At 44.5% G+C, this 26,424-nt stretch overlaps 1 protein-coding gene across 1 annotated transcript in view; it reads left to right on the top strand.

Moving 5' to 3' along the window:
- The first annotated feature begins 8,217 nt into the window (after window positions 1–8,217).
- The window catches only part of LOC311240898 (envoplakin-like), a 57,065-nt gene continuing 38,858 nt past the window's right edge, over window positions 8,218–26,424 (top strand). Inside the window, exons 1-5 of the mRNA XM_084329507.1 lie at window positions 8,218–8,327; window positions 14,878–14,977; window positions 15,114–15,268; window positions 16,741–16,864; window positions 19,613–19,744. Of these exons, the coding sequence (XP_084185633.1) occupies window positions 8,260–8,327; window positions 14,878–14,977; window positions 15,114–15,268; window positions 16,741–16,864; window positions 19,613–19,744 (579 nt within the window). The 5' untranslated portion in view covers window positions 8,218–8,259. The remainder of the gene's footprint in view (window positions 8,328–14,877; window positions 14,978–15,113; window positions 15,269–16,740; window positions 16,865–19,612; window positions 19,745–26,424) is intronic.

The raw sequence follows: 26,424 nt of genomic DNA, 5'->3' as shown, positions 1-26,424 counted from the left end.
ACCCCTCATTTGTCCCGATGAGCAGGTTGGCACCTTGCATGGTCGCCTCCGCTGTCGATGTGTGAACGGGTAAAATGTGAGGAACAAAATTGTAAAGAGCTTTGGATAAAAGCGCTATATAAATGCAGCCATTCGTTTACTCTTTATATTTTACAGTGAAATGCTTGGTTCTGTATGAGTCCCCTGAGAATGTGTTTCATACAGTAAAAAAGTTATAATAATAATAATAATAAAGACCAAACACTGTACAATTGATACAATATATAACTAAAATGAGTTAGGCATGTAGTGCAAATCTTTTAGTAATAATAAATAGATACAATATGGTGTAGTGTTGATTGATTGATTGATTGATTGACAATTTTATTAACAGATTGCAGAATGGGTACAATACAGTACAGCTCAATACACACAATTGTTAAGGGGATGCAGACCAGAGAAAGACCTTCGTCTTGTGGTGTTCTTGTTTTGTTCTTGACTTATTGTGATGTTTCTTCTTGACTTGTTTAAAGAAGAAGTGTACGGCCCATGGGGACATTAACGTGTGTTGTCGGGCCTTACAAATAAATTTGATTTGATTTGATTTGATTTACATCAGGGTCCCCTGTACATTGGAGGTTGTGGGGTGGGGGGGGGGGGGGGGGTAACTGTACATTGGATTATCGACTAAACCTTACTTGGTCCCAAGAAGAGGGTCTTGTGTATTATTGGGTTTAATAGGACATTTATTGTACATTGGAGGGGGTTGCGTTAGGACATTTACAGGGGCCAGTTTCGAAGTTAAAAAGTGTTTAAAGTGTCTAAAGTGAATGTTAAAGGTGAGTGTTTAAAGTGAGTGTGTGAATGCAGAATGGATGGGTTAGTGTTGCGTAGAGTCATTGAGCATCCTGATGGCCTGGGGATAGAAGCTCCTCTTGAGTCTCTCTGTACCAGCCATGAGACTCCGGTAGCGCTTGCCTGACCACAGCAGTGCAAAGAGGCAGTTGTTTGGGTGGCTAAAGTGATGCTTTGGCTTGCAGTATTATCCAAACCTTTGAATGTGTCGAACGTTATCGTATAGAATACAAGACGGCCATGTTATTGTCTGCGCATAGGTTGCTTTGAGTGGGACGCTGTGACTTATCCTATGACCATTAAAGGTGCTGTAAGTGGTATTGTTTTTCTTAAAGTAAGTGGTCTACATGCTAAAATAATAACTCTACATTCCGACAGCCATCACTGGTATCGAGTGTTTGGTCAGCAACATGGGTTGCCAATCTGTTACTGTGACTAATAACAGTGATATCCATGGTACACAGAAACCACAATTAAAGGAGCTGTAAGTGGTTTTAGTTTTAGTTGAAATAAGTGTTAAATAGCTCTACATTCCGACAGCCATCACTGATGTACAGTAGAGTGTTTGGTCAGTAACACGAGTCTGCCAGTCCCTCCGCTCTGCAGTAAACAGAAAGTGCTACAAGTTCTGGTATCCCGTTCCCACTTTATCCAATCAGGAGAGAGAACTCCACAGTGCAAAAATGGTCTGACAAACAATAAGAAATCTAGCTTTAAAGGGACAGTTTATTGCTTTTGAGTTTTTCAAATGTATTTATTTTTGAGCGCCACAAACAGAGTGTCATTCGGCTCAAGAGACAAGCAGATATCTCTACAGCAGATATCTCCAAAACAAGGCGAATCACACCGGAACGATCAGGATGGACTCCGTACAATATTATATTCTATATGTATATTGACTGAACACTTTTTTTTAAAACATACTTTTGACTTTTTCGATTTTATACTTCTTATGTATTTTTTTTTTATCTATAGCACACTTCCAGGAGCTCATAGAGAAAAAAGCATTTCATGATAAAGTATTCTGTATTTTACTATGACAATTAATAAACAAACTTGAAACAATATGTTTTTGTTTTTATTTTGGGGTGAACTGCCCCTTTAAGCCAGTGGTGGATAGACAACGTAAAACAGAACACACTCGAACCAACATTTGTTTTGTAATTCCACTGACTGCCTAATAGCACTGGGTTAGGATTAACATTATGGTTAGGAATCGGATTAGGAAAACATTCCAACACATAATTTTACTTGTTGACTTTCAGGTTGGGTGAACACTTTATTCCATCGGGTGTCATCTGCACAGCGGAGCGCGAGGGTGAGAATGGAATATCAGGAAGAATGTTTCATGCCCCAAAAAGCCGTGCTACACAGAAACCACAATGGACCTGTCTCAAAACCCTGCCCCTTTTCTTGATCCTCCAATCACAACTGTCGCTTACCTCGGACAAACCAAGTTTGTCCGAGGTAAGCGACAGTTGTGATTGGAGGATCAAGAAAAGAGGGCAGGGTTTGAGACAGGTCTATTAAAGGTGCTGTAAGTGGTATTTTTCTTTGTTAAAATAAGTGTTAAATAGCTCTACATTCCGACAGCCACCAAGTTTTGTTTTATTTGTCACATTTAAGGTACATGTACATTACAGTGAAATGCTTGGTTCCGTACGAGCCTCCTGAGATTGTGCTTCATACAAAAATAAAAATAAAGACCAAACACTATGCAAAATATACAATATACAAAACTAAAGTACAAAATGCAAACATGAGGTAGAGATGTAATGCAAATCTTTTAGTAATAAATAAATAAAATATGGTGTAGTGTCTAGGTGTGAAGTAAAGTACATTTCCTGGTATCCCGTTCCCACTTTATCCAATCAGGAGAGAGAACCCTAGATATTTTTATTAATTTCAAGAAATCCTGCAACGACAAATTAGTTTACTGCACTGGCAGATTATTTTACTTGTTTCAAGCACATATTATTTCAGGTATCCTGTTCCTTGTGGTCAACTTGTCTAACATATTTAGGTCTTTATGTGATAAGACTTGTCATAATTATAATAAGTGCCTACTAAGCCTACTAAACCGAGGACATTTACTTATTATGTTCGAATGAACGAGGAAACAAACTATTAATAACGACCGCCACCACTGAATGCTGCTAAGTGACCCTGCAGCATTCCACCACCTGGCGTCTTTACAGAGTGTCTGACATGAATTCAACTTGTGTGTTCCATTGATTGATTGATTGAAAACTTTATTAACAGATTAAGGAATGGGTACAATACAGTACGGCTCAATACAAAACAACTGCTAAGAGGATGCAGACCAGAAAAAGACTTTAGTCTTGTTTACATCGGGGTCCCCCATTTTCAATTCATCAGAACATTTATGACATACAAGACATACAGATATACAGAACTGTGTAGTAAAAAGAGTTCATAAAAAATATATACATCCGAAGGGAAAGAAACTGTACAGTGGTGGGGGGGGGTTGGACATTTACAGGGGCCAGTTTCTAATTGCAGCCACCCGTAGGTGCTCTTTGAGAGCGGTTTTGAAGGAGGGTAGGGATTCACATTCCTTCACGGTTTTGGGTAGGGCGTTCCACATTATTGTGGCATAATTGCAAAACGTGTTTAGTCCCTTGTTTGAGCCGAATCTGGGTTGAATCTGTCAGGGGTGTAAAAAGTACCCAGAAATTATACTTAACACTTTGAGTGCCAGCAGGGGGGCCAGAAATAGCGCTTGAGTGCCAGCGCTGTAGTCAATGGGAGGGCCATCACATTTTCGAACGCATAAACTATATCTTAAATTATGGCTATGTGTCTAATACGCCCATCGCTTATCAATGACTTGTTTCCAGTCAACATTGTTGAAACGGATTGTTTTTTAATCGGTTAATTTCCGTTTTATACCATTTTGAAAACGCTCGTTTTTTTAAACGTCCAGAAAAAAAAGATTCTCAGGAATCGCGCTTTACTGGAATACACAAAACACGTTGTCAATTTTCTCCCTATTTATGAATCGTTTTCAAATAAACGCTAGATTAACGATAGTATATGTGTACTTATGCACGCTAGAGAAGCGTTGAGATATAGGTGAAAAGAGCTCTGATTATCCCAAGACTGGTCAAATAGATTCCTTACCTCAGATCAGATTACCGCAGGATTAATAACGTTAGCGTTAGTTCGGCCAGATTAACAAATATACTAATTAAAATGGTTGGACCTGTGAGATTTGTACTTTATTTTTTTTTAAATGTGGCCCAATATCAGATTCCAGTGTGAACTGGTTCCACGCTCCTGAACTGACCAGCATGCACTTAATGAACAATAATGAAGGTGGATGTACAGTAAACATGGAGGACACTGAAGTCACGGTTTATGGTTTAATTTATAAGTTGATGTGCAGTCGAGGCTAATTGGTGAGCAGATGATAATGGTGGCGAGGAGGTGAAAGAGACATTTCTTCTTTCAATATGCTTTCAAACAATATTATACGTCCCCTCAAGTCTTGCTTGCACACAAGTATCACCTCAAATACTTGTAAGGTAAACACCTCCATGTCTGTATCCACTGACCACCTCCATCACAGCTGTCTTCCATGTCTGTATCCACTGACCACCTCCATCACTGCTGTCTTCATGTCTGTATCCACTGACCACCTCCATCACAGCTGTCTTCATGTCTGTATCCACTGACCACCTCCATCACAGTTGTCTTCATGTCTGTATCCACTGACCACCTCCATCACAGCTGTCTTCATGTCTGTATCCACTGACCACCTCCATCACAGCTGTCTTCATGTCTGTATCCACTAACCACCTCCATCACAGCTGTCTTCCATGTCTGTATCCACTGACCACCTCCATCACAGCTGTCTTCCATGTCTGTATCCACTGACCACCTCCATCACAGCTGTCTTCCATGTCTGTATCCACTGACCACCTCCATCACAGCTGTCCTCCATGTCTGTATCCACTGACCACCTCCATCACAGCTGTCTTCATGTCTGTATCCACTGACCACCTCCATCACAGTTGTCCTCTATGTCTGTATCCACTGACCACCTCCATCACAGCTGTCTTCATGTCTGTATCCACTGACCACCTCCATCACAGCTGTCTTCATGTCTGTATCCACTGACCACCTCCATCACAGCTGTCTTCATGTCTGTATCCACTGACCACCTCCATCACAGCTGTCTTCCATGTCTGTATCCACTGACCACCTCCATCACTGCTGTCTTCATGTCTGTATCCACTGACCACCTCCATCACAGCTGTCCTCCATGTCTGTATCCACTGACCACCTCCATCACAGCTGTCTTCATGTCTGTATCCACTGACCACCTCCATCACAGCTGTCTTCCATGTCTGTATCCACTGACCACCTCCATCACAGCTGTCTTCCATGTCTGTATCCACTGACCACCTCCATCACAGCTGTCTTCCATGCAGGGGTGTAAAGTACTTGAGTAATTGTACTTCGTTACAATACTTAAGTACTGGTTTGGGGGATTTGTACTTTACTTGAGTATTATTAGGTTTGTATACTTTGTACTTTTACTCCATTACATTTCAGAGAAAAAAAACATACTTTTTAGTTTACTCCTTACATTTAAAATGCAGACCTACAAAGTACAAAGTACAAATCTCACAGGTCCAACCATTTTAATTTGTATATTTTAATTGTTTATCTGGCCGAACTAACGTAAACGTTATTAATCCTGCGACCGCAGGTAAACAGCCAATCAAATCTCCATCAATGGAAAATGAACCCGCCCATACCCCTGCTGATTGGTCCTTGTGCAACACTAGAAAGCAGGGATCTTTGATTAAACACCTGCTATCAGAAGAAGAGACAATCAGATCCGTTAATTATGCTGTGGTTAATATTGTGATATTAATATTCAGGGTACTCCAGTATTCTTTCTTTAATATTGTGATATTATTCAGGGTACTCCAGTATTCTGTCTTTAATATTGTGATATTATTCAGGGTACTCCAGTATTCTGTCTTTAATATTGTGATATTATTCAGGGTACTCCAGTATTCTGCCTTTAATATTGTGATATTATTCAGGATAATCCAGTATGCTGTGGTTAATATTGTGATATTATTCAGGATACACCATTCTGTTTTTAATATTGTGATATTATTCATGCTGTGATGTGAATGCCGTCCATGTTAGTTTACCTTCAATGGAGAAGTGCATTAAATAATTTTAATGCAAAAAAAGTGTCCTCTGTTCTTTCATTTCAGCATTGTCTATCGCAGAACACATTCCATTGTGGGCAGAGTGTATGCTTGGTTTCATTCCAGCCTTGCCTAAACACCAGCTGATGATTTCACTAATTGGCTCACCTCTTCAACTAACTCACCTGGTGCAATGTATAGTTAAAATGAAAACTTGGCCCACGATGGAATGAGTTTGATGTATCCCTATAAAACAAATTTTACTTTTACTTTTTAGTACTTAAGTACATTTAAAAGTAGGACTTTTTGACTTTTACTGAAGTGTGTTTTTAGCCAGATACTTTGACTTTGACTTGAGTCAGATTTTGAGACGGTACCCATACTTTCACTTAAGTATAATTTCTGGGTACTTTTTACACCCCTGCTTCCATGTCTGTATCCACTGACCACCTCCATCACAGCTGTCTTCATGTCTGTATCCACTGACCACCTCCATCACAGCTGTCCTCCATGTCTGTATCCACTGACCACCTCCATCACAGCTGTCCTCCATGTCTGTATCCACTGACCACCTCCACCATGTCTGTATCCACTGACCACCTCCATCACAGCTGTCTTCCATGTCTGTATTCACAGAGTGACTCCCGCCACAGAATTGTGATGAACGTCAATCTAGAGTGACAAATCTGAATTCTAGAGTGATGAATCTGTCGCATGAATTCTGATATGACTGTTCAAACTGAGGTCGCATTGCAAATAATCAGACCTGTATCTGATTCAGGACCACATGTGAAAGTGTCCCCAAATCAGTATTGAAAAGATCAGAGTCCATGTGATGTGTGCTGCTCACACTGTCATGAGATCAGATCCCATGTGATTGGTGCTGCTCACACTGTCATGAGATCAGATCCCATGTGATGTGTGCTGCTCACACTGTCATGAGATCAGATCCCATGTGATTGGTGCTGCTCACACTGTCATGAGATCAGATCCCATGTGATGTGTGCTGCTCACACTGTCATGAGATCAGATCCCATGTGATTGGTGCTGCTCACACTGTCATGAGATCAGATCCCATGTGATGTGTGCTGCTCACACTGTCATGAGATCAGATCCCATGTGATTGGTGCTGCTCACACTGTCATGAGATCAGATCCCATGTGATGTGTGCTGCTCACACTGTCATGAGATCAGATCCCATGTGATTGGTGCTGCTCACACTGTCATGAGATCAGATCCCATGTGATTGGTGCTGCTCACACTGTCATGAGATCAGATCCCATGTGATGTGTGCTGCTCACACTGTCATGAGATCAGATCCCATGTGATGTGTGCTGCTCACACTGTCATGAGATCAGACTCCATGTGATTGGTGCTGCTCACACTGTCATGAGATCAGATCCCATGTGATGTGTGCTGCTCACACTGTCATGAGATCAGACTCCATGTGATTGGTGCTGCTCACACTGTCATGAGATCAGATCCCATGTGATTGGTGCTGCTCACACTGTCATGAGATCAGATCCCATGTGATTGGTGCTGCTCACACTGTCATGAGATCAGATCCCATGTGATTGGTGCTGCTCACACTGTCATGAGATCAGATCCCATGTGATTGGTGCTGCTCACACTGTCATGAGATCAGATCCCATGTGATTGGTGCTGCTCACACTGTCATGAGATCAGACTCCATGTGATGTGTGCTGCTCACACTGTCATGAGATCAGATCCCATGTGATGTGTGCTGCTCACACTGTCATGAGATCAGATCCCATGTGATTGGTGCTGCTCACACTGTTTGGGACACTTTCGCCCGCAGTCTGAATGTAGCTTGACTTGAGATCCATTAAAAACTCAACTTCAACCTTCCAAAATAATTACACAAATATTAACAATCTGCATTTACAGGCTGGGTGAGAGAGAGCAGGTCTGGTGAAAGTACTGAGACAGATGAGGCGTGTAGAAGATCTCCCGGCATGTTGAAGACAGTGAGAATGAGCCAGTGAGTGGCAGGCTGCTATGGTGGCGGGCGGGAGGGCAGGAGGGCAGGAGGGCAGGCAGGAGGGGGGAACAGGTCCGTCCGGTCCGCGTGCTCCTCAGTGATGACACACCTGTACGCCTGGGAGGAGGAGGAGCTGCGGCAGGTGTACCGGTCTTTAACTGAGGCGAGACTCAGTTAGAGAGAGAGAGAGAGAGAGAGAGAGGAGGATCACACTGGGACGTAAACTACATGCACACCGTCTCTCCCAGCATGTTTAAGAAGAAGGAATACAGCCCTGGATCAACAAAGATCACCAAGTGAGTTTGACCGACCACCACTGTCTCTTGGTATATTCCTCTCTTTTTATTTATTTTCTATTTCAAAAAGAAATAGAGGGCTGACCTGACATGTGGTTTCACTGCGGTGCACACAGTGTCATCTGTGTGTCCTGGCTGCCCTCTTCATGCCAGTGTGGGACAGGGTGGGTTTGATCGCCCCGAGAGGTTTGATTGATTGAAAACTTTATTAACAGATTGCAGAATGGGTACAGTACAGTACAGCTCAATACACACAATTGTTAAGGGGATGCAGACCAGAGAAAGACTTTCGTCTTGTTTACATCAGGGTCCCACATTTTCAATTCATCATAACATAATATGACATACATGATAGACAGTACTGTTACATCTATACATTTATGACATACCAGATTTGCAAATACAGTACTGTTTGTGATACAAAAAGTGTCCAGAAAAGAGTGTATACATTTGACGTAGAAACTGTACATTGGAGGAGGTTGGGTAGGTGGGGGGGGGGGTTGGGTGTGTGAATGTGTGAATGTGATGAACAAAATGATCAAGCGCTTTGGATAAAAGTGTTATAATAAACGCACCATTTACCATTCACATTTTATGTGCGTTAACCTGCTGTAGTGTGGCAGTGAAAGGGTTAACCTGCTGTTGTGTGGCAGTGAAAGGGTTAACCGTTTGGTAGTGCGGCAGTGAAAGGGTTAACCTGCTGTCGTGTGGCAGTGAAAGGGTTAACCGTTTGGTAGTGCGGCAGTGAAAGGGTTAACCGTTTGGTAGTGTGGCAGTGAAAGGGTTAACCTGATGTTGTGTGGCAGTGAAAGGGTTAACCGTTTGGTAGTGCGGCAGTGAACGGGTTAAATAGCGTAATCACTCACGCTCAGTGGAAACGGTGCACGTGCGAAACTCTCTGATGAATGAACACTCCCTGGTATAATAATAATAATAATAATAATAATAATAACTTTATTTGTATAGCACTTTTCATACAGAAATTGCAGTTCAAAGTATAGCCTGTGTAACGCCTCATAATCTTATCTCCCACATGGTTCGATGATAACGTCAGAACGTACCAGATGAGTTTCACAATCCGCTTGACAGTTTTACGAGGCGAATGGAATGAATTTATTAGCACAACCTCCTCTGTAATCACTGTAATCACAACAGTTGTGTTTGTATATTTGTCAATGGGGTGTGTGACGTCTAAGTCACATCGATCCAGTTTAGCCATCGCTGGCGGCATTCCATTCAGGGACCAATTAGAGCAACAATGTGCTTTATTAGACGGTTGTGTGTGTATAGTAACACTCAGGCATGCCAAAGGTAGGGTCCACACGGGTCAAAGGTCACCATCTCTCTCTCTCTCTCTCTCTCTCTCTCTGGGTCTTCCAAATGGTTCCTGAGAGTGGTCAGATATTCCCTTTTTTTTTGTAACTTACATTTTTATTAACAATTAAAATCATACAACATTGAAACAAAAAACTCAAACTAAAACACAGTTGTGAGCTTTTCTTCCATTTCTACATGTTCTGGCAGACATTCCCTTTTTTTTAACTTTATTTTTTAGCGTTTATCGCTTTTCTGGTCAAGCATGACCGACAGAAACAGGTTGAAATGGGATGTAGAGCAGGGGAAGACATTCTGAGAAATGACGGCGGGTCCGGGAATCGAACTCGTGTCCCCCAGATCCGTGACGAGCACGGTTTTCCCCGACGCAGAAATAGCGCCGAGATATGCGGTGAGCTACGGGAGCTCCCCCAGACATTCCCTTTTATGGTCTGTTCTCATTCAATGTCGGTTGTCAAGACCGAGGCGAGGCATCATACAGATCAGCTCGGAAGAAGAAGACGCCTTCAGCCGGATGAAAGACACAAACGCGCATTCAGTATTTTACAACACCGTGAAGATTCCAAACATACAGGACAGTTCCCAGCTCCATCCAGGAGGCTTATCAGCGACATTCCCCGGGATTCTGATCTCAAGTTGATGAAAGAGTCAGTAGATCAGTACTAGCCTGGAGCGGCGTTTTCTACCCTTTCATGTCACGTCGTTAACTTATAAATGAGATGGGGTGACTTCTCGTTTCCATAGATCGGCACTCTGATACTGACACTGTGACACAGCCGGCCCCCCTGGGAATCTAACTGTAATAATAATAATAATAATAATAAATTGGATTTGAAGAGAGAAGCGCCTTTCTCAGACTCAATGACACAGGAGAGAGATATAAAAGAATTGTAGATAAAAATACATAGTAACAACAGGAAAAATCAAATAAGATAAAAAAAAAAGGAAGCAAGGTGCTGTCCAATTGGATGAAGTGGTAACAAGAAATGGGATGGTTTATGGAGTGTATGGCCAATCCATCTCCAACGCCGTTGGATAATCTCTTTCTCTGCTGGCTGTGCCTATGTTGTAACCCGTATACACACACACACACACACACACACATACACACACACACACACACACACACACACACACACACACACACACACACACACACACACACACACACACACACACACACACACACACACACACACACACACACACACACACACACACACACACACAGTTTCAGTTGATTGTTTGATTACTTCAGCTAAGGCACACCTGACACTCAATGTTTTAGCGGCACACACAGTGGTTAGTTTTTAACACACACACACCGGAACACACACGCATGCATTGTCTTTAGGATCGCCGATGCGATACTCCTCTGCGCTTAACCCATCCCGTCGTCCTTCCCCCCCAAGGGCAGCCGGGAGCAGACGAGGGCTGTGGCGTGAGCCACGCCCGGGGACCATCCAAGTGCTCCTGCCCGTCTTCGTCACGGACGCGACAGCGTTAGCGATCTGTTGTTGTGCATGTTTTTCCATTGGGTTTCTCTTATCGGGGGGGGGGGGGGGGGGGACCCTTGCGAGCACGGGGAGAACATGCAAACTCCACACAGAAAGGCCTGGGAGATACCCCACCTGGGTACCTGGCATCGCGGATCGAACACTGGACCTTCTTGCTGTGAGGCGTGTGCATGTGTGTGTGTGTGCGTGTGTGTGTGTGTGTGTGTGTGTGTGTGTGTGTGTGTGTGTGTGTGTGTGTGTGTGTGTGTGTGTGTGTGTGTGTGTGTGTGTGTGTGTGTGTGTGTGTGTGTGTGTGTGTGTGTGTGTGTGTGTGTGTGTGTGTGTGTGTGTGTGTGTGTGGAATATTGTTTTCTTTGGTTGACTTTCACCAGCTGACACCCAGGAGAGAAGCTCTGCCGTGTTTAAAAAGTGAGATATTGTTGGGCGCTGTTACGGCGGTCTTGAAATTGGGCAATGTTGATCTTTTGCCTTTTAAGGTGGGGAGTTCACTCGATTAATCAATATTTGGAGTCACCGTCTCGGTCACTCCATGTCATTATTACCTCTACGCCCAGGAGGACCCGTGAATCAACACTCCAACGCAACAGGGGTGTGCCACAGGGCTGAGATTGTGACAGAGAGAGAGAGGGAGAGAGAGAGAGAGAGAGAGAGAGAGAGAGAGAGAGAGAGATAGAGGGCAGGGAGAGTAGTAGTAGGCCTGTATTCCCGTCTGTTTTGTTTATGTAATCTGTTCTCTGACACTTGTGATCCATGTCCATCAACTCTCCACTTGTGTTTCACGACTGTCGACTCTTTAGTCTCGAACACACAGTATACATTAGACTCTTTTGCCTTGTCATGCGTTCTCCACTATGCATTCTGATCACTTCCCATTATGTGACTGAGTGAGTTTATGGCTTCGCCAAACAGGTAATTGGACAGGTATTTCAAGAGTAACATAGGCTACAGTAGTGTGTGTGTGTGTGTGTGTGTGTGTGTGTGTGTGTGTGTGTGCTATACAAATAAAATTTATTATTATTATTATTATTATTATTATTATTATTATTATTATTATTATTATTATTATTATTATTATTATTATTATTATTATTATTATTATTATTATTATTATTATTATAATATGAGCGCTGTCTTTTGGACTTTGTATAAGCAGCTACGATAAGACTGAGCTTGTCTAATTGTGTCGCAACAACGAGGTACAGTATGCACTAGCCTCTCTCTCCGTCCACGAGACTGCACTCCATTGTTCTTTAATTACACACCCGTCAGTTGAGGAAGGGATTCATGGAATGTAACTTTCGGCGCAGCAGAGCTTTCTCTGTATCACAACATTCCTGACCGACAGCGGAGGTGTGAGCTGGGCGCCCCATAGAACAATTCATCACCTTGGTTTTCCTCTCGGGTGTGTCAGCTTCTAAAACAATCGCAGAGGAGGAGTGACAGCACAATAGCCAAGCGAACGGGTGCAGGACTGGAAGAGGTGATGATTATTCCCCCCCCCCCCCCCCCCCCCCCCCACTGCGCATGACTGACATACCGCTGTAGAATTATTTTAGCGACATTCCACTTGATTCTTTGTCCTTTGAGCGGGTGTCGTGTTCACAACAAGCCATCGGTGCTGAATCTAGATCAGTTGTGGTTTGTGCTTCTTACTCAAGTTGCCAGTTTTCCAAGTTCTGTCGGCACCGCAGAGATCCGACTGCTGATGATTAGGGCCGGGCAATTAATCGAGTTTCAATTTCAAACGAGGATGCTGTCTCAGTTACAGTGGGTGACAATGTTGTCACAAGGAAAGATGAAATTACATACCTGGGTTCCATCCTAGAGGCAAATCTTTCCTGTGACAAAATGGCATCCAATGTAATCAAAAAGGTCAACCAACGAACTCGATTCTTGTACCGGATCGCCTCTCTGGTAAACAAGAATACCCTGAAGACTCTGGCAGCAGCACTCATTCAAGGGTACTACAACTATGCTTGCACCAAAGCAGCTCAAAGGCACTAAAAACAAGATTACAAACATCACAAAACAAACTGGTCAGACTACTGCTTGACCTTGACTCCTAGAACCCACCTCACCCCTGCCCACTTTGCCAACCTAGGATGGCTTAGAGTAGACGACAGAGTACAGCAACTTGCAATGGGCCTGGTCTACAAGATACACTACACCACTAAGGTACCATGTACATGTCAAAATACTTCCCAAAGGTCAGTGAATACCACGACCACAACACCAGAGGGAGCTCAACAAATCATGTAAAACCCAGATTCGGCTCAAACAAGGCACTAAACACGTTTCGCAAATTATGCCACATCAATGTGGAACGCCCTACCCAAAGCTGTAAAGGAATGTGAATCACTACCCACTTTCAAAACCACTCTCAAAGAGCACCTACGGGAGACTGCAATTCGAAACTGGCCCCTGTAAATGTCTTAACCCAACCCCCTCCAATGTACAGTTCCCCCCCCCCCACCCACCCCCCCCCCCCACTCCACCCACCCAACCACCTCCAATGTACAGTTTCCCACCCCACCTACCCGCCCCCCCCCCCCCCCCCCCACCTACCCAACACGCCCACCCCACCTCCCCCTTATATATACTCTCTTTTCAGACTCCTTTTGTACACATAAACAGTACTGTATATTTGTAGATCTGGTATGTCATAAATGTCTAGATGCAACAGTACTGTCTACCTGTATGTCATGTATGTCATATATGTTATGATTAATTGAAACTGGGGGACCCTGATGTAAACAAGACGAAAGACTTTCTCTGGTTTGCATCCCCTTAACAATTGTGTGTATTGAGCTGTACTGTATTGTACCCATTCTGCAATCTGTTAATACAATTTTCAATCAATCAATCAATCAGTCTTACCACGACCATGAAAACAACACAATCGAGATAACTTGTAGAAAATGACAGAAAGGCAGCCTTTGGTCGAGAAGAAAGATAATAAATTCAGTCATTGCCATATGATGTTCTCAAATCAATTAGTAATCATAATAGTATCTGTCTGTAGTGTGTATGACATAGGTATAGAGTTAGCCCCTTTCGTGACTGTGATGCACGCCAACAGGGTTTGGACGAGTGAATCCACAGTCCCTTATTCCTCCATTGGAAAATCCCATAATTAACTCTGAAGAACTGGTCCTCTGCGAAACGCTCGTTGTACAAGTATCGCAGAGAAATTTCAAAGGTACTCACAGTTGCACGAGGGTTTCGGACAGAGAAACGCAATGGGTTGAAAGCTCGGCGTTGCTAATAAACATTTTTAATAATTTTTATAAACTGGTCAACACTGCTCAAAACGGCTTTAGCTGCCTGATGCCGGAAATAAAGCTGTGTTGAGCAGTGTTCAAACGTGGAATTAAGGAATATCAAAATAAAAGCACACATTGTTGAACTTGATCATGCATATTTATTAGATCATTTTATTACAGCACTATGTTATCAATACACATTTATAAAACGAGGCATAGCCAAAATATGTTGCCAGAACATAAAAAAAATATGTGAATTATTATAAAAAAGAAATTACAATCTTTTTTTACTTGCCAATGCGCGACCCCACTGTCACCTACCCACAACCCCAATTTGGGTCGCGACCCGTAGTTTGAGAACCAATGATTATAGGTATAGTAGCTGTGTATAATATAGGTATAGTAGCTGTAACCACGACCCGCTCTGTGTTCCAGGACTCAGGCTAGTGACCTGGCCGCGCTGGTCGCTCGCATGCAGAAGAATGCAGACCAGGTAGAGAAGAACGTACTGCGGGGAGAAGAGCTGCTGGCCTTGGTAAGTAGTCTATAAATACACACACACACACACACACACACACACACACACACACACACACACACACACACACACACACACACACACACACACGCACGCACGCACACTCAGTGAGGGCTCTCTCCCTGACCCGCAGGACGCGGAGCGTGAGAAGCAGGAGCAGGCTCTGGTCCACCAGAAGGCCTGTGCAGACAACTTCGCGGAGGCCGAGGGGCTTCTGAAGGACCTGTTCCTGGATGTGGACCGGTCCAAGAGGCTGCAGCACCCACAGTCAGGAGAGATCGAGAAGGAGTGAGTACACACACACACACACGCCGCGGGCGACATCGCAGACCACTATACCAAGAGGTGAACGTGTCTGCATGCCCTTTATGGGTGGATGAGTTTACTTGCAGTACCGCTACGTGCCACATGAGTCACTTCCCAACACTTGAAGTCCATCGTGACTGTGGATATACTCGCGGTACCTCCGTTACACATGGTCGCCTCCGACATCAGTGTGTGAGTGTGTGAGTGAACGGGTGAATGTGAGGCACAAGTTGTGAAGCACTTTGGATCAAAACTGAAATGGGAGACAGAGCGGGGGAAGACATTCGGCAAAGGACGCCGGGTCCGGCTTCAAACGCGGGTCGCCTAAATATTAAAGGCAACCAACTTGTGTCTAGCCACGCCCAACTTGCGTCTAGCCACACCCCCGCGGCGACGCGGCAGCAGCAGAGTGGAGCTCTGCCGCGGAGCTCTGTCGCGGCAGCATTATGTAGCAGTAATCCCCCCTCTTTTAACATTGACAACTAGCTCAACTGGTAGCACCGTCTTGCTGTGGATCCTGCGGTCCGTTGGTGACAAGTTCGATTCCCTTTGATTTTTTTGATTTTTTTTTTAACATGTATTCTTTCGCCGGTTAAGTTTAGGCATGTTAACTTTAAGCATTGTTTCGGAGTTGGTTAAGGTTAAGGTTAGGCATTGTTTCGGAGTTGGTTAAGGTTAGAAGGGTTAAGTTTAGGCGCTGTTAAGGAGCTGGTTATGGTTAGAGTTTGTCTTAGAGAATGGCAATATTCTTTCGGAGTTGGTTAAGGTTTAAGGTTAAGGTTAGGCATTGTTTCGGAGTTGGTTAAGGTTAAGGTTAAGGTTAGGCATTGTTTCGGAGTTGGTTAAGGTTAGAAGGGTTAAGTTTAGGCGCTGTTAAGGAGCTGGTTAAGGTTAGAGTTTGTCTTAGAGAATGGCAATAGACAACCTATTTCCGCGCTGCAGCTCTCTCGCGCTGCCGCGGTCACATGGGCGTAGTGGCCAATCAGAGAAACGCTAAACACAAGTTGGTTGCCTAAAATATTCACGCACCCGGGTCGGCCGTTTCGCGACGCAGCGCGTTACATGGTGTGCTACTAGAGCGCCCCTCCATTTCCATTTATAATAATAATAATACTTGCTGATGATGGAACATTTATTCACTCGGTTGGATAATAAAATCTTTTCATGACAAAGGTTTTTCAGTAATTGAATTTGAAAGAAAAGCCTGACTTCCTGACTCCTGAGGTCGTTGAATAGAAAGTGAATTGATTCCAACCCTCACTCAACCCTCACCATCAACACTTCCTCTCCCCTGTCTGTTCATCTGCACCCCTGGTCTGTTGTTCATGTCTTCCTCCTGCTGTCTGTCTGTCTGTCTGTCTGTCTGTCTGTCTGTCTGTCTGTCTGTCTGTCTGTCTGTCTGTCTGTCTGTCTGTCTGTCTGTCTGTCTGTCTGTCTGTCTGTCTGTCTCTCAGTGTGAGTAACCTTCATGACCGCTGGGTCAAGGACTGCGTTCTGTACCGAGACCTGTACGACCAGATGCAGGAAGTAGCGCCATCTCGCCGGATCGACTGGGCCCTGGTGCTGGACGAGAAACAGGTCAGTCTGGTGTCTATAGTAGGGAGGTCAAAGGTTACGCCGTAATGTACTTCCTGTAGTAGGGAGGTCAAAGGTTCCGCCATTATGTAATAAAATGGGAGCTCCGCCCACAATGGTATTCAGAACGCAGCCCTTTCGTTTTCGGGGCAACTTCCCTCACAAAGAGCTAAAGTCCCAGACGATACTTTCAATTGGTCAAACAGACCGCAGCTAAAATTGTAGCCAACCCTTGTGCGCACACGATGGTGTTGGTTGGTTGATGATTGGTTGGAAAAATGCCTGTCAAAATGGCGTCTGCGTTTTTCATTCAAATGGCTCCTCCCCTTAAATAGGAGCCAACAATGAGGTTTTTGTATCCAAATATTGCCCCAAGTCTCGACTACAACCGTGTGAAATCGGATTATTCTTTCCGTTTGGGACTTTTGAGTTTTTAACCAAAAGGCAATGGGTGCGCCGTCACCTATTAGGAATTCAATGCGGCTAAAGCAGTGCGAGCTATTTACAATCCTGTCGTTCTCTCTGCTATTTACAATCACCTCACATTGCTATTTACAATCCTGTCGTTCTCTCTGCTATTTACAATCACCTCACATTGCTATTTACAATCCTGTCGTTCTCTCTGCTATTTACAATCATCTCTGAGGCTCAAAAGGTCGTTTTCCAGGATCGATTTATAATGCATTATAGTAGGTCAAGTGATTACAGGAAGTTGTCATAACAAAATTATAATTTCTTTATTTTGCTACTAAAAACCAAAGTTTGGATTTATTTTATGTTGTATGTAGACAATCTCACAAAGGTGGAATATGTTATTTAAATAAATATTGGCTCTACCACCGATTAAAAAATATATATTATTGGTAACTGCAGAAAAACACCAAATAAAAAAACAACAAAAAACAAACAATGACCAATGATGATGTTGATCAGTCTTTCTCAGTCCTTTCTCAGCACAATCCATGCTGTCCCTCATGCTAGCTCCTGTCCCTCATGCTAGCTCCTGTCCCTCATGCTAGCTCCTGTCCCTCATGCTAGCTCCTGTCCCGCATGCTAGCTCCTGTCCCTCATGCTAGCTCCTGTCCCGCATGCTAGCTCCTGTCCCTCATGCTAGCTCCTGTCCCTCATGCTAGCTCCTGTCCCTCATGCTAGCTCCTGTCCCTCATGCTAGCTCCTGTCCCTCATGCTAGCTCCTGTCCCGCATGCTAGCTCCTGTCACTCATGTTAGCTCCTGTCCCTCATGCTAGCTCCTGTCCCTCATGCTAGCTCCTGTGCCTCATGCTAGCTCCTGTCACTCATGTTAGCTCCTGTCCCTCATGCTAGCTCCTGTCCCTCATGCTAGCTCCTGTCCCTCATGCTAGCTCCTGTCCCTCATGCTAGCTCCTGTCCCTCATGCTAGCTCCTGTCCTTCATGCTAGCTCCTGTCCTTCATGCTAGCTCCTGTCCCTCATGATAGCTCCTGTCCCTCATGCTAGCTCCTGTCCCTCATGCTAACTCCCGTCCCTCATGCTAGCTCCTGTCCCTCATGCTAGCTCCTGTCCCTCATGCTAGCTCCTGTCCCTCATGTTAGCTCCTGTCCCTCATGCTAGCTCCTGTCCCTCATGCTAGCTCCTGTCCTTCATGCTAGCTCCTGTCCCTCATGCTAGCTCCTGTCCCTCATGCTAGCTCCTGTCCCTCATGCTAGCTCCTGTCCCTGATTGATTGATTGATTGATTGATTGAAAACTTTATTAACAGATTGCATGGGTACAATACAGTACGGCTCAATACAAACAATTGTTAAGGGGATGCAGACCAGAAAAATACTTTTGTCTTGTTTACATCAGGGTCCCCCATTTTCAATTCATCAAGATGAAAGGTTCCAGCCACAAACCAATGCAAAGTCGATGGGGTCGAGCTCCCGTCTGCACAAGCTGATTGAAGACAACTGAAATCTACTCCACAGTGCAACACAAATAATATTTCAGTTGTCTTCAGTCAGCTTGACCTCATTGAATTTGCATTCCTTTGTGGCTAACTAGCCAGAGCTAGTATGAGGAACAGCATTGATTGTGCTGAGAAAGGACTATACCGATCAACATCATTATCTAGGAAATATGACTAAATCTGAACTATTCCTTTAAACATACTCCAGTTTCAGAGATTAGTGTAACATGTTAAAGCACTCATACTAGGTTACTCATGCTAGGTTACTCATGCTAGGTTACTCATGCTAGGTTACTCATGCTAGGTTACTCTTATTTGGTCTAACTGTAGACAGTATGATCTGCTTTAGGGGTTTCCTAACATGTCCATAATAAACAGACTCAGAACACATAGGCAACAGCAAGATAATGACAACGGGAGCATGTCTATGTTCCCCGGGTCTTATGTTCCCCGGTAGCGATAGATAGTCAGACCACCAGCCCTGATTCCAAACTCTAACCTTAACCAACTTCGAAAGAGGGCCTAAGCTTAACCAGTTCAAAACAAGGCGGACATTAATAATTAATACAATTATAGAAATTTCAATCAATTAATCAATCAATCGGGGAACATAGGACCCGGGGAACATAGGGATGATCCCATGACAACAACTACTAAACTACTGTGACGTAGATGTCTGTACTTTGGTTGGATTAAACCCAGGTCTTCCACTGATGCTCTTTAATTGCGATATTCATTTAAATACACTGTGGCCTCACTATCTCTACCAAGCTACTGTATATAGAAGGGTAACCATTGTGTCTGTTATGTTGTGTGTACTGTGTAGAGGCAACTGAAGGCAGAGAAGTACGGGCCGAACCTGTCTGATGTGGAGAAGCAGATTGCTGCCCAGAACATCCTGCACCAGGAGATAGAGGCGTACAGCACCCAGCTGGACCCGGGCAGCACCAGCTCAAAGGTCACTACGCTACACTACATTATACAACGGCATGCAAATTTCTCGATTCTGATTGGCTGAAACAGTCCATTTACACGTATGTATAGGGCACATTCCACGCTCCTGGTCCCAGGACCCGCCCACAACCGAATCACATCACTCAGCCGGATCACTCCGTCGGAGAAAACAAGATGGCGGACAATAATCTTTAACAAATGGATATGTTGATAGCGTCATAACGACTAAATATAAAGCGATTCTGTCACGGCGAATGTCTTAGTCCTTTAAACAATGTTGGATGATGTAATTGATGGGTCATGAGTCATTGTAGAACAAAAGAAAAATCGCGCGAATTGATTGATTGATTAATTTGCAATTTTTTTCCCCCTCCCCCTCATCTCTCACACAATGTCTTTGATTAATTGCAATTTTTAATTTTTTTTATTTTTACCTACTTTCAATAGAAGCATTTAAGAATGAAGTTCTATAGAAAGTAGGTCTGCATCCCCTTAACAATTGTGTGTATTGAGCCGTACTGTATTGTACCCATTCTGCATCTGGTAATACAATTTTCAATCAATCAATCATTCATTCCAATAACCACTAACTTCATAATTCATAATCATAAATCATAAAAAACGAAAGAAAAGTTGGATGTGTTAGTTGGTTGGATGCCTTAGTTGAAAGGCAGTTGGATGTGTTAGTTTGTTGGATCCGTTGGATGCACTTGAACATTTTATTACCAGATGCAGAATGGGTACAATACAGTACGGCTCAATACACACAATTGTTAAGGGGATGCAGACCTACTTTCTATAGAACTTCATTCTTAGATGCTTCTATAGAAAGTAGGTAAAACAAATTAAAAAGTTTTCTTTGCCCTATAGGAAAAAAAAGTTTTCTTCGCCCTATTTTTTTATTTATTTTTTTAGCCTAAACTTAACCAGTTGGAAACCAGGCGTACAGTAATAAAATTAGCAATCAACCAATCAATCAATTCAATAGACCATGCTCACTTAAAACAGCGCAGCACTCAGCTGCTCCTCTCAGTCTGACTTTCCCCCGCTGTTGCAGACAGGAGTGTGTGTGTGTGTGTGTGTGTGTGTGTGTGTGTGTGTGTGGGGGTGTGTGGTGGTGGGTGGAGACTAGAGCCATCGCTGAAGTCAGAGGCAAGGAAAAAGAAATTGAAAAAAAAATCGCAAATTAATCAATCCGCGATTTTTCTTTTGTTCTGTATTGACTCATGAACCAACAATTACATCATCCAACATTGCCTTGTGCACCCCTGGGGTCTTTTTCTACTTTTTTGAAATATTTTGAGTGTGTGTGTGAGCACAGCGGTGTCTGTGTTTATTATTATTTCATGAAATTGGGTAAATATCTTAATTTTACATATATGTTCATTGTGTGAAAAGCTTATAACATGAAACACTCTAGAAAAATAGTTACAGATTTAGTGACTCGTTCACCCCTAGTCCCTTTTTCTACTCCCATCCACTTCAACGTTAAAACGGCATTTTTAAGCATTTTTAAATCTGCTCTTATTCGTTCAATTCTCGATATATCTTGCCTCCCTTTGCATATTCCACGAGATAAGGACCTTGTAATTGCCGGGATGTGCTGTTACCGATGTAAAACTCATGGTGGCGTCATCGCTCCACAGATAACTTTGCCAAAATTCAGGGGGAGGTGATTAGGCTGTGGCGGGCTGCCGGTCATTGAAACTCCGGACACAGGTTTTGTGGTGGTGGGGGGGGGGAGCGAGTGGATTTTCAAGACAGAACCAGAGGCGAACCGGACCGCGCAGTCCACAGCGCGCCACACGCCGAAAAACAAGACCCCCATAGCCGGCGCGCGCCAACGAGGAAGTGTCCTGGACGGATCAGGTCTGGTTCTCGTCCCACCAGCGAGGCGAGCCCAAGATCCCTGCCGCAGCAACACATGGAAGCGCCCGCAGCATATTTAGGTCAGTTGCGCACTTAGTAACGTTTCGCCTCAACGCCGTTTCTGGCCGAACTAGTCATCGAATCTTTAATATTTTTTTTGATTCGTATTCAGAGGTAATTCGTCGAGATATTTCTAATTGGTATTTATCAAAAAACAATATGGGAAATATGGTCAAAAACAACATTTATCCGTTTTTTTCGAACCGCCCGCAGTCAGTTGAGCACTTACTAACGTTTCGCCTCAACGCCGTTTCTGGCCGAACTAGTCATCGAATCTTTAATATTTTTTTTGATTCGTATTCAGAGGTAATTCGTCGAGATATTTCTAATTGGTATTTATCAAAAGAAAATATGGGAAATATGGTAAAAAACAACATTTATCCGTTTCTTTCGATGAAAAAACACGTTCTATCAAACAAACACAGGTTTGAGTGGTTATAATTCATAAATATGAGTAATATGTTGAGAGATATATTGAGATTATACTATTACTTTTAATCATGGGTAGAATTTTTTTTTTAAATAGTAAACAGGTAAAATTATATGGCTTTAAACATGATGTATCAAAACTGACACCAATCCCCAGGGGTTTCCCCCATTGTTAGGCATGCACAAGGTAAAGGACTAACACATTCGCCGTGACAGAATCGCTTCATATTTAGTCGTTATGGCGCTATCAACATATCCATTTTGTCATCTTGCTTTCTCCCAGAGTGAGCCGGGCAGCCGGCGGAGTGATGTGATTCGGTTGTGGGCGGGTCCTGAGCCCAGGACCGTAGATTGTTCCCAATAAAGACGTGTAAATGGACTGTTTCAGCCAATCAGAATCGAGAAATTTGCATGCACGTTGTATAAACTACACTACACAATGCAACACAACACAACACAACACAACGCAACACAATACCACACCATGCAACACAACACAACACTACACAACACAACACAACGCAACACAATACCACACCATGCAACACAACACAACACTACACAACACAACACAACACTACACAACACAACACAACACAACGCAACACAATACGACACCATGCAACACAACACAACGCAACACAACGCAACACAATACGACACCATGCAACACAACACAACACTACACAACACAATGCAACACTACACAACACAATGCAACACAACACAACACAATGCAACACAATATGACACAATGCAACACAATGCAACACAATATGACACAATGCAACACAATGCAACACAATACGACACCATGCAACACAACACAACGCAACACAACACAACACTACACTACACTACACTACATTACACTACATTACACTACACTACATTACACTACACTACCACACTACAGAAGGTTAACACTTTCACTACCACACTACAGAAGGTTAACCCTTTCACTACCACACTACAGAAGGTTAACACTTTCACTACCACACTACAGAAGGTTAACCCTTTCACTACCACACTACAGAAGGTTAACACTTTCACTACCACACTACAGAAGGTTAACACTTTCACTACCACACTACAGAAGGTTAACGCTTTTCACTACCACACTACAGAAGGTTAACCCTTTCACTACCACACTACAAAGGGTTAACCCTTTCACTACCACACTACAAAGGGGTAACCTTTCATTAGTGAAAGGGTTAACGTAAGATTATGTATATAACCAAGTTATGTGAATGCTAGTGACGCTCAGCATCATAATGCATATATCTCGCTTCAGTGGATATGCACTGAATAAATTTCAAAATGTACCTTTACATACCAACATCCGTCTGACAACACCCCCATCTGCTGCCTACATAAGCAGGGGTGGGGCCACACATTCATCTCCTTCCCAACTAATTTCACCACAATGAAAGATCAAGGGCCGCAGTGGCGTCTAGATGCTGAGCGTCACTAGCATTCACAGAACTTGGTTATATACATAACCTTACGTTCTGTTTCATGCTAGCTTCCGCTCAGCATCATAATGCATAGCAGGAGCTGAGCGGGAGCTAGAAGCTCGACAAATGTACCCCACTGAGGCCCCCCACAACCATCAGAACCGGGGAGGACCAAGCCCCCCCGACCCTCCCTAATGGAGGGATACCCTCCCTATTGGAGGATGGGAGGGAGACGGATCCGACCGTGCGAAGAGGAACTCAAGCAACTCAACGCACAGGGTGAGCAGGCCGTGGCTTGACCCCACGACTACGCACACGCACAACCCGCATGCCACCAGGGAACGAACGGAAGGAACAACCCTCGTTACTGCCCCCAAAATCACAGGGTCAAGAGCAAACTCAACCCCGTGGCAAGGCCGTAGCAGCGGAGCGCGAAGGAAGACCCAGACCCACTGAAGGGACTGGATCCCCTGGAAAAAGGGGGCCCGGAGAGGTCAATGACGCCAGGCATCAAGACCCCACCAGGCGGTCACTTAGTGACACCGCCCCCCACATCACCAGCGTATTCGGATAGGGCCCCTCCAAGAGCGGGCCCTTTCCCCCCAATAGTACACCGCCTGGCACACTGACCCTGCAAAACAGGCAGTCAGCATGGCCGTAAAGCACTCAAAAAGGTTAACCAACGGAAGCAGGCAGCGCACCGGGGAAACCAGGCAGCAGGCTGTAGACCTGAGCCTGGAGCACTGCGGACGAGACAGGCGCCAAAGGGGTCAACTGAAAACAGCCCCCCCGGCAGAAGGGGCGTATGCTGGCGTTGTTGAGCACCATGACAAAGCCTCCATAAAAAAAAACCCACCCAGAGGGGTCGAGGCAGAGAAGGCTGACACGATTGGCAGATGTCATGAACGTGCAGGGGCACACTCAACCGGGTAACCCGGGAGTTGACTCTGCTCCAACACACCAGGGAATCAACCACCCTCTCAGTACACAGACGGTGGTTGTTCCCATAACCCCTCAAGAAAAAACTCCAAAACACACCTGCGGATATACACCAGCTATACCGCAGTACAAGTATTTCAGTTTCCAAAAAAGGGTTATCCCAGGCCTACGGTTTCAACGAAACATTACTTCGGACCGGGCCCGGCGGCTCGGGAAGCACACAGGGTTACCAGAGGAGGTCCAGAAGACCACCCCAACAGCCCCCTCTTCGCCATGCGTGAGAGAGGAGCGAAAAACAGGAGAACCAGTCCCTTAGGATAGTGCCAGGTACAACGTGTACCCAACAAAGGGTCTCCATAACGCCTAACCCTGTGACACCCGGGCCGACCCGGCATTTTTCCCCCCGAAAAAAGCACAAGTCCCTCAGGGTACCAGAACAGCAGATCTGCATCCCCGGCGGACAACGGGTTAACTGACCTGGACCAGCGCGACCAGAACCAGTCCCGTGCCCTAACCATGCCGACATGCCCACTCCAGAAGAGGGGGTAGGTATGCGTGTCAATCTAAAACATGAAAAGAGGGCGCCACCCAGACGGTCCCATTTGTACCGCGCTCAGTGGCCCACCCCAAGGGCGTGAGACCCCTCTACCTATGTTCTGATCTATTCCGTTAACATCCCCCAGATATGAACGAGAATTCATCGAGACAACCTAGTAAACTGGCGCTCAGAAGAGACAAACTCCATCCCAGTTGCCCTATAAAAACGCTGTTTTAATAACGAGCAACCAAGGCGCACTTAGCCCCCTGCGTGATTCTTAACGGAAACACCCCGAGCCAGCACTATGTACGCGTCGAGACCCAAACACATCAATGGATAGTCTAGCAAGACACCAGACATTGTTCCTCCAAGTCGCCTGGGAGAACGACACGGAGCCGTCGTGCTTCATGTTCCTTCCTCTTTTTATTTAAAAAAGAAAGAACACAGACTGACATGAATCCCACGTGACGCAGCTGAGGGTAATTTTTTTTTACATTTTTACATCCCGCCACCCTTGCCACAGGGAGGAGACGGAAATCCCCAGAGAGACTTCCCATGCGAGCTGTATAGATTGAAAATAATATATTGCAACATTGAGCTATGTAACACTTGGGTTAGGGCTCTCCGAGGAGGAGGCACGGAACCAATACACACTCAATAATCGAATTGAATCGAATACACACACAATAGAGCAGAACTCCTTTTTTGAAGTTCTACTCACCTTGACAATCTGAGGAGGAGGCTCTGAACTCTGAGGAGGCTCCTTCACTGGGAAGGAGAGTCCGAACTCACAGAAGGCACTTCTTTCTGAGGAGGAGCTTCGTGAGGAGGAGCTCTGACAACTCCCTGAAACAGATCCATAACATGGACCTGAACAACCCACGGAAGTCTTACCACTAGAGACACGCTCAGTGACATACTCTATGGCGGGGGAATTTCCGCGGTGCACACGCCCAATCTTCCAGGAAACTCCCCCCCCCCCCCCTCTTACCCTGTCACGTGCCGAACAGCAACGTGACAGGAACCTTGAAGGACAGGAGGTTTTAACCCCTGACCAATCAGAAAAGGGGAGGAAAGGATTACCAGTTCACCCCTTTATGACCCCTCACCCATGATACGATGTAATGACAAGTAGAGCATGACACAGTCATAGCCTGCTACATGAAGCATCGAACAGCCTCACATAGCTCATGTGATAACCTGCTACCTGAGTTTTACTAAGGAAAAACACAGAACAGAGAGGGCCCCTTTAAGAGCCCCGGTCCAGACTTACACATGTGCTTCTGTGGGCCAACCCTAACCCAGTTGTAGATCACAAAGACACACACAACCCTTCATCACAACAAAAAATGGCACAGTACACTCCTACTACAGAGGAACGCCGTTTTTCAT

This window comes from Notolepis coatsorum (genome assembly GCF_963971535.1).
Source record: "Notolepis coatsorum genome assembly, chromosome: 14".
Lineage (NCBI taxonomy): Eukaryota > Metazoa > Chordata > Actinopteri > Aulopiformes > Paralepididae > Notolepis > Notolepis coatsorum.
This window is presented reverse-complemented; position numbering and strand designations above follow the sequence as displayed.